The sequence below is a fragment of the Hippichthys cyanospilos genome, chromosome 14, assembly GCF_059441005.1.
Source record: "Hippichthys cyanospilos isolate Australia breed blue-spotted pipefish chromosome 14, RoL_Hcya_1.0, whole genome shotgun sequence".
NCBI classification, from domain to species: domain Eukaryota; kingdom Metazoa; phylum Chordata; class Actinopteri; order Syngnathiformes; family Syngnathidae; genus Hippichthys; species Hippichthys cyanospilos.
In genome coordinates this window covers 5,915,524-5,925,000 of record NC_142382.1, presented here as the reverse complement: position 1 = coordinate 5,925,000, position 9,477 = coordinate 5,915,524, and the positions used below count along the sequence as shown (strand labels likewise).

Genomic DNA, 9,477 nt, shown 5'->3' with positions numbered 1-9,477 from the left:
TAGCCATTCCACCACTGGAGAAATAGGTTATTTGGAGTTTAGTTTCATATCTGTTCTAGCTAATTATAGATATGAAAATTCGTTAATTAAAAAAAAGGGGGGGGAGGGGGGGCTGGGTTTGATCAGAAGCAAACAGGTGCAGTAATATAAATAATTAGTATGCGCGTATGAAGTATTCCGTCTTTGAAATGTATGTCACGAGAGTAGCTACATATTTCATAACGCGGTCGCTTTCAAAACGCTGAACATAATGTGTGGGGGCGGCCCTGAATGAGGTCGCAGTACATTCAAGCATGTTTGCACAATGAATTACCGACATTAAAAAAGCTATGTTTTGGAACAAGCATTCAATGCGATATTATTGCTAGTATAATGTCATAAACAAGATTTAAATAAAAAGTCTACACACCCTTGCTGTCTTTTATTGTGATTTGAGGTTGGACATATTGAAAACCCGATCCTGGCGTGAATCCTTTCAACTGCAATTCGCAAAGGGGGCGCAATAGAATTTTTTGTGTTGACACCCCAAAACCACAGGGTGGCGCTAGTTGCAAACTTATGATATTTACAAGCCTTTTAATGACTTTGATGATTGGCTTAGCCTGGACTCCCATCATGCAAAAGTCTTCAAAAGCCATAATACTCTAATTATATATAATAATAATTATATAAATATTGCTATTTCCATTTTTATAAATATATGAATATACAGAGTATATTATCGCATTTTATGTTTTGTATGTTACAGTCCAATTAGCAATGTTTTGACATGACTTTATTTTTTTACATTTTGATCCATCTTGGCCTCATTTTTCTACATAACAAAAACCTCGCATTTTAAAAATAAAAATCAATTTTATGCCACAGAAGTGCAAAATATTGCCACAAAACTATTTTGCAAAGCTATTTATGAATTCAGTTGTTTTTCCATGTAACCCAAACATGATTAGCAGTAGATTTGTACTAACACTGCAAGACTTTCCAAAATATAATGAGTGATATTATAATGCCAGCGGGAGTGTTGGCTCAAGCAAAGGCAAAGTGTACGTCGCCATGGAGACGGCAAAACAAAGAATTCACACTAAACATTGATGAGAGCGAAAGAGAGCAGATGGAGATTTTTATGGCACCGTAATGAAGCACAAGCGTGAATAATGTCACAGTGAATGTAAAGCTGCCATTTTTTTTTTTATAGCACCATATGGAACAATGATACAGATGCATAAAGAAGTACATGAACTCATTTACCCCCATTTACGAGTTAATTCGTTTTTTTTTTTTTTAATAGGCTAGTGTTAGGGCTGGCCTTAAATGAGTTTTAATGAAATGCTCTATAAATGAGATTAAAAGGACTTTTTTGCGTGTCTTTGCAGCATTCCATCGACGCTGTGAGTGCCGGAGTGAGTCCCATTGGTGACACGTCTTACAACTCCAGTTACTGGGATCTGGGAAGCGCTTTTTTCTTCGCCGGAACCGTTATCACGACCATAGGTATCTTAATAATATCCAATTTCGGATGACATATTTTAATCTCATTCTATTTTCAATCTCTACACATCCCTGACATTAGAAGAAGAAACTTTAAAGTACCTGGGATTGAATGTCTCAACGTAAAGACGTGAAAATACGTCTTTGGGATTGAATGAGTTAGTTTATAAATATTTTTGCTATATTTTCACACAAAAGTTCAATATCTAAGTATTGCTAGGACAAGGCAATCTTTTGAGCTTTGAAAGCGGCATAATTCCACAAAAAGCAACAAAACGAAACAAAAAAAAGATTACATTTTGACCATTTTATTATTGACACAAAAATACTATATATTGGCACAAAAAACATGCCATAAAAGTGCACGTTCTGTTTATTTCTCTTCAAAAACTATTGTCCCAGCAAAAAGGTTTTTCTTTTTTAATAAACATTTTTTTCTCTTTTAAATTTTCTGTTTTATTTCATGTAAAATGCCACTGCAGCGCAACCGCTAATGCTAGCTGCTAGCACAAGCAACAGTACGACCAACCAGGAGTTAGGACTTAGCATTAGTAGACTCAATTCAAGAAAACAATCTTACTTAGCAACACTAGTTTAAACATTGTATTCCGATAAACAAAAATTTTGCTACCTGTTCGTAGCAATCTCGTGGCGTCCATTTTGCCACTTGCTGTCGACTGAAATTGACATCACAGGCTCACATCTCAGGTAATCAACCAATCACAACTCAGCTTGCGATTGTCACATGACCAAACTGAGAAATGATGTGCCGTGATTGGTCGTGAGAAACACCGATGTCATTTTCAGTGGACAGCAAGAGGCAAATTAATTTAGCCCATGAATGCAATATAAACTCAATCAATCCCAAAGACGGATTTTTATGCCCTTTTCAAGAGTCTTCGATTTTTCCATTTTTATTGATTGATTGATTGATTGATTTATTTCATAATTTATCAACATAGTGTATTATAGCCGGTATTTATTGAGTCGACATGTTATTTTTAGACCCTTCTTCTGTCTGATATTTGAAGAAAAAATCAGCAGATTATATGTCTGGACTCTTTTAAAGAATGAGTTAATCAGAATGTAGTTTTTAGACGAATTGGTACACATTTGATTGAATAATTGATTGAAACACGATTTCCCCATCCAAACAAGCGAGCTCAATTACCATTCGCTGAAAATTTGGCTCGTAGGAAATTTGAATAGTCGTATTATGCCCCAAGTCATTCCAATCGAACGTACTGCGTCTCGTTGACAATAACAAATGTCTTTTTCCTTGAGGGCAACTTAATTATTGACGTTCTGTGATCTTATTTTACCATGACCCTTTCCTCCAGGAACGTTACATAAGAGCTTCTATTGATGATGTTGCATAAGGCAATCATCTTATTTCTAAATGTCCCTCCCCTGATCTCCTCATTTCCTTTCTTTGGAGCACCTTTAGACGTCCTTAGCAGGCTTTTATTGCATTTCATCGGCTCGTTAGCAAGGTCAAGGTTGATGATGCCAAGAAAGAATCTGGTTTTCCTTTTTTTGAATATATCAAAATGGCATTGCGTCATTTTTGTTGCATAATAGGTTACGGAAACATCGCACCAAGCACGGAGGGCGGCAAGATCTTCTGCATCCTTTACGCCATATTTGGCATCCCCCTTTTTGGCTTCCTGTTAGCCGGGATCGGAGACCAGCTGGGCACCATTTTTGTGAAAAGCATTTTGAGAGTGGAGAAGATCTTCAGGGTGAGTCAAATTATTGGAAAAATCACTGCGATTCATTGAGCGATGCCTCTATTTACTCTGATTACTTATTTTTACCATTACTCATCTCCGCAGCAAAAACACAAACAGATCAGTCAGACCAAGATCCGGGTGACGTCCACCATCCTCTTCATCTTTGCCGGTTGCATCGTCTTCGTCACCGTTCCCGCTGTCATCTTTAAACACATCGAGGGCTGGACTACGCTGGAGGCCATCTACTTTGTTGTCATCACTCTCACCACAGTGGGGATCGGCGACTACGTGGCGGGTTGGTATTCGACCTGACGTCTGCTCGAAGTCATCAGGTCCATCCTGATTGATTCTTTCTTTTTTTTTCTTCTTCTTCCAGGCGGAAACCGCAGGATTGATTACATGAAGTGGTACAAACCTCTGGTGTGGTTCTGGATCCTGGTGGGTTTGGCCTACTTTGCCGCCGTCCTCAGTATGATCGGAGATTGGCTTCGAGTGTTGTCCAAAAAGACCAAAGAAGAGGTAGGATGTGCTTCTCAATTGTATTCCTCCCCTGGGAAAAAAAAAACCTTTCACGTCCCCCCATTCATTGCGCAGATCGTAAATAAGATTATTACCAATAAAAATTGCCCAAGTATACCTAAAAAGGTATCTTTTTTTAACATTAACAAAACCAAAAAGCAATATCAATCAACTTTCATCAACTGTTGACTACTTTTTTACAGCATTTATACAGAATACAGCTTAGTCTAAATCTGAAAAAAAATGAGCGCATCAAAATGAAAACTAATTGGTAATTATTATGAACACCTTTTTATGTAAAAACTATCCCTAATTATCTAAAAGAAAACAATACAATGAACATTTTCTGCTATTTTCTGACATGATAAAGGGTGCGAACATTCACTTAGAGTTTCGGCAAAGGTAGCAGGTGTTGCATTCTCATCAGGGTTAGGTCAAGATAACAAATATTTGCTTGTACTGTTGTTGTCGCGAGAAAAACTGTTGGTGAACATTCCAAAAACGTTTGAAAACTAGAGCGAATCAAGATGAACCTCCAACGTCAACATGCATTTGTTACTTTGGCCAACACCGCTCCCTGGTAGAGGTACTTGATCGACCAAACCAGGACAGGTCCTCCTTGAATCTCCATACCAAAAACAAGGCAGTCAAACCACCTTAATTCAATCTGGTCCAGTATTTTCAAACATTTTTGTGTCATTTTCTTCCATATCATTCTAGGAATATTTCAGCCAAAGAATGGTAGACTCCCGGTCGTGTGATAACTAAGTGATCGTGCCATGTTGAACTTTGACATGTTACCGCCACCCGGGTGAAATTTCAGCTTCCTAGTGTCTTCTTTCAATGCTTACCCTTTGATTTGAAATTTCTTTGATGTAAAAATCAAAGAATCGGGTTCAATTTAAGACCCTAATTGCTACAGTAAGTGAAAACGGTAAATGGTTCAGTCCCACCTAACAAACAGATGTATGAAGCTGCTTCCCACTGGTCCGTTCCCACATTTTCATCAGGGATTTCAGTCCTGAGTGACCGTTTCAACAAAGACCTTCTAAATCTTTCCCAGGTTGGGGAGATCAAAGCGCATGCGGCCGAATGGAAGGCCAACGTACGGGCCGAGTTCCGGGAGACGCGTCGGCGCCTGAGCGTGGAGATCCACGACAAACTCCAACGGGCCGCCACCATCCGCAGCATGGAGCGCCGTCAGCTAGGCCTGGAGCAGCGGGCCCACTCTTTGGATATGCTGTCGCCGGAGAAGAGGGCGGTTTTCGCAAGCCTGGACACCGGTCGTTATAAGACCTCGTCGCAGGAGAGCATCGACACCAAACTGAACAACCTGCGACTGAAAGGCGCCTGCGAGCCCTACGAGCACCGCGGCGTGGAGCAGATGCCGCAGACAGCGTCCTCTTCGGAGGAAAATCTCTTCAACCTACGCTTCGGCTCTCTCACTAAGCTGGCCAGGCGCAGCAAGAACCGCGAGATCCGGAGGAACATCCCCGGAGATGCTCGATGGGGCAGCGCCGGGGTTAGCAATGGGAACGCCGCGGTTGGTGAAGAGCGGGGCGAGGGAGGGGAAGAAGATTGCGAGCTGGATGAGGAAAACCAGGAGAGGAAAGAGAGGAACACCAGTTTGACAAACCTGTCACAGCACTCCATGGATCGTTCCAAGTTGAACGGGTGCATACCAGAACTATAAACACCAGGACGATGTGGTGTTTTCTTTGAAGAAACTCCGAGGACTGTCTGTAGGAGTCTTCACGTGCACCTTGAGGTACAGAATCCTCTTGAGGTAATGAGACTCCAAGAAGCATCTATAGCTTAGGTACTGGAACTGTCCAAAATCAGAATCTGTTCTGCACAGAAGCTCATCAGACAAAGGAACATTTAGGGACTGAAAAAAGCTCTCTTCAGATACTTTTTAAAGAAATGAACCTCACTGGGATCATTTCTGGACTTCAAGGAGAGATCCGAGGTGAATGTTTGCAGAACTGTGAAAAACAAGACCATTTAATTGCTTGCCTGAGAAAACCATCAGACAAAGTGATATAAACTGCCAGAATGTATCTGTTCCTGCTTCTTAAGGTACAAACAAGAAGAATTGTTAGCCATTGGGCTACTAATTTCTGGATTAGTCAAGAAGCCCCCTAATTTGAACAAACCAAAACTGCCAGAAAACCAGCATGATTAACCCTGTAGAATCTTTTCAGATAGAGAGATTATAGAGTCCATAGTGTTGTAGTCCTCAAGATTGTCTCAGTCTCGAGACCTGTCTCAAGGCCACTATTTTTTCTTTTTGTCTTATTTCTCAGACATGGCAGACGTGGGATTTTTCATCAAGACCACTCCTACTTTTGTGATCAGTGAAAAATGACATGATTAGTATCACAGACTGTTTATTTTGGGGGTTGGGGTTAGGGTTTGATTTGTCCTGTTTGTTTGTTTTTTTTATGTGTGGTTTCTCTTTGATATATGCAGTCTTGGTCTTGTCTTAGACTCTTTCGTCTCTATAATGTCGTGGTCCAGTTGGTGGTAGTCTTGACTACAACACTACTCCGCGCCTGCCTATCAAGGCGCGATCTAAAAGAATCCTAACACATTGATGTATGCTGAACTCCAAAGCTCCATGGTCAACGTTTTCCTACCTGAACTGTCATAAACCCAAAAAATTAACTACAGTGGACCCCAAGGTTACAGGCTCCCCGGCTTACGTTTTTTTCACGTTATGAAATGGAATACTAAGTTTTTTCGTCCCTATTTATGGCAATTTTAACCCGCTTTACGGCATCAACAACAATTACAGATGATGCAGAAGATGCTGCTCTGCTATTGGTCTGTGTCACTAAGCTGCTGGTCCGCTATTGGTCGGCGTCACTAAAATGCTATGCGCTGCTATGCTAATATGCTAAAGACTTGATCTGGTGTGAGTGCTTACGATATCGTATTTATTGTGCATTGTGCTCAATTCAAACTTCAATTGGTTAGCCATTGGTCCCAAGATTGCAAGTGATGTTAAAGGGAGCAGTAAGAAGATTATTATGGAAACAAAGCTGGAGATAATCAAGAAATATGAAGAAGGCATATGCATTGTTAGCTTCGCTAGGGAGTATGGCCGTAATTAGCTCAAGTCACGTCACTCCAAAGGTAAATAAACTTTCAGTTTTCCTTGATATATTTTTTTATGTATGATGTTTTTTAATTATAGACATTTATACTATGTATAAATTGTACATTAATGTACTATTTTGTTAATTTTAATATATGTGTAAAATATTTATGTTTTTACCCAGGGTTTTGCGCGTATTAGCTAATTAGCATAGGTTTCTATTGCCCACCATACGCCGATTTCGCCTTATATGAACGGATTAATTTCGTTTGGCGGGGGTCCACCGTATATTCTCGAGAAACTCATCAGACAGTGAAAAAGATTTCCAGAAAAAAAAGCCACTCCTGTCTGTCAAAGTACAGTCTAAATGAATTTTACCCAAATGTTTAGGCTCCAAGGTTGCTTTTCCAGGTCAAAAACCTTTACAGGTTCCCTAAATCAACTAAAAGTGACAAGTACAAAAGTACTTCTGAGTATATAATCCCACTGGCAGACCTTTGTAACGCCTGCAGTTTTTTTTTTTTTTTTTTTTGCAGTTCACAGGCAAACATCGAAGAAATGTGCCTTTTCCGTTTCCTCAGTTAGCTTGGCGCTACTCCCGGGAATCACTGTCATCGTGCCATAAAATCACTGGAAGCAAAAACTGTTGCCATAAAAAAAGCAAAACAAAAAAAAAAACAAGGAAAATGTAGTCTCTATACCTCAACAGATATTTTTTGTGGCGTCTATCTTTGTGTTAGCAAGCTAGCTAGCTTGCTTCTGCTTAACAAGATGCTCGAAACAAACAAAACCCGGACGTATGAATCCACATCATCATCCGTCTTCAATTGCCGCTTTGTCATGGTGTAACGCCTCGTCTATTTCTGGACCGCTGCTGAAGACACGGTGGACACTCGGAGAGACTTAGATCAATGAACACACGCTAAGTGACTGCGAAGCGCATCATGCTAATCAGCTTCATTGATTGTGCATGAACGTGTGTTTCTGAAATGCAACACGCTTCTCTACTTTTTGAGGGGTAAAGAAATCAGGATTGATCAGGATTTGGTTTTTTAACACCACCTTTTTGTACTCACCAAGCATGTTTTTTTTTTTTTTTTAATAATTCTTTTTGACATCTGTGCAGCACTTATATTGTTGTAAACTGTTCATCTTATATGGAAAGCTGTAATTCACTGATATGTGTAACACTTCACTGATTTTTAAAAGTTAGTCTCCGCAATTGCGATGACTTGTTTTGGTATGTTCTAAAGGTGACAAAATATCAATTCAGTGATTAATTGGTTCATTGAGGAACACTATAAACCCATCAAAAATACTAGACAATTTAAAACGTTTTTTCCTGGTTTAAAAAAAGTACTGTTGATTCTGCAAAAAAATAATAATAAATAAATTTGTATTCGGTAATTGTAAAGGGCAATTTTACAAACAAATGGGCTTTGCGGTTGTAATCTCTTCATGACCATGACCATGACCTGTGATGATTTATTATTTGTTGTGAACGTTTTATGAAAATTTCACGTTAAGTGTCTTGAGTGCCTTTTTGTTTTGCAGATAATAAATATGGCAAATGAAATGTCAACACTCGTCTTCTTACATTTGTGTTTCAAATGTCATGTTATACTTTTATTAAAATCTCAAAGTTTATTCTATAGACTACAGAAAAAAATGAAACACTGTCTTTATATTCATAGTTTATGTTGTAATATTAACCATATTTGGACCTCGTCTAAACTGCATACAATTGAAAGTTAAAATTTATATTTGGAGGAAAGAAAATATTCCAAGAAAAAAAACGTGGAAAGTTTACTATATATATTATGATCTTTTTGGAGTGAAATGTACTGAAATATTCATTTAAAAAAAAAAGCTAAAACCAAAAAATCTCAGTCTCATAAGAAAAAAATATTTTCTTGAAGAAAAAAGTGATTTTGCCCCACATTAATAATCAAACAAATATACAGTATTATTAAATCTAAATATCAATTAAACTGTGTATTGTTAAAACTAACTAACATATGTTAGAAAAACTAAGTGTAAGTTTAGACCAAATGTACTCTTTTTACAGTGATATGTACTGAAATAATAAAAAAAAATTTTCATCAGAAAAAAAATTGTATTTCCATAAAGAAAATAAGCAATTTTGCCCTGCACAAATAAGTGAATAAAAAAAAAACATATATTTGATTTTAGACTAAAAAAACAACAACAATTTTGTCCCATTTTAATTAGGGTAAAATTTAAATTTAAAATTCAAAATTGGAGACAAAATAAAAATAGATAAGAATACTCACAGTTAATCCAAGTGTAAATTTGTCCCTGTTTAGACCTTTTTAGGGAGCAAAAATCGTGCTTTTAGAGTAAAACGTACTACAGAAATTTACTACGTAATACTACAATTTTTTTTTCGCAAAACACAGTATTTACTTTGAGAAAAAAAAAGTAATTTTCCAACATAATTAAAATCCAGCCTCTTCATATATGTCCATCACCGTGGACATTAATTTTTGTTCTATAATTTCTGACTCATTGGAGCTACCCTGCTAAGACCGAGTGTCCTCAGTCGAGGACTTCCTGGCTTTTCCAATAAGCTCTCACGTGTTTGTGTGGATGCAATTCACTTTGCCGTCTCGCTGA

At 38.2% G+C, this 9,477-nt stretch overlaps 1 protein-coding gene across 1 annotated transcript in view; it reads left to right on the top strand.

Moving 5' to 3' along the window:
- LOC148412690 (potassium channel subfamily K member 10-like) overlaps positions 1–8,397 on the top strand; it is an 18,402-nt gene extending 10,005 nt beyond the window's left edge. The window contains 6 exon segments of the mRNA XM_088433136.1: positions 1,374–1,491; positions 3,070–3,230; positions 3,324–3,516; positions 3,598–3,740; positions 4,804–5,429; positions 5,431–8,397. Coding sequence (XP_088289262.1) covers positions 1,374–1,491; positions 3,070–3,230; positions 3,324–3,516; positions 3,598–3,740; positions 4,804–5,429; positions 5,431–5,530 — 1,341 coding nt within the window. The 3' untranslated portion in view covers positions 5,531–8,397.
- The last annotated feature ends 1,080 nt before the right edge of the window (positions 8,398–9,477 follow it).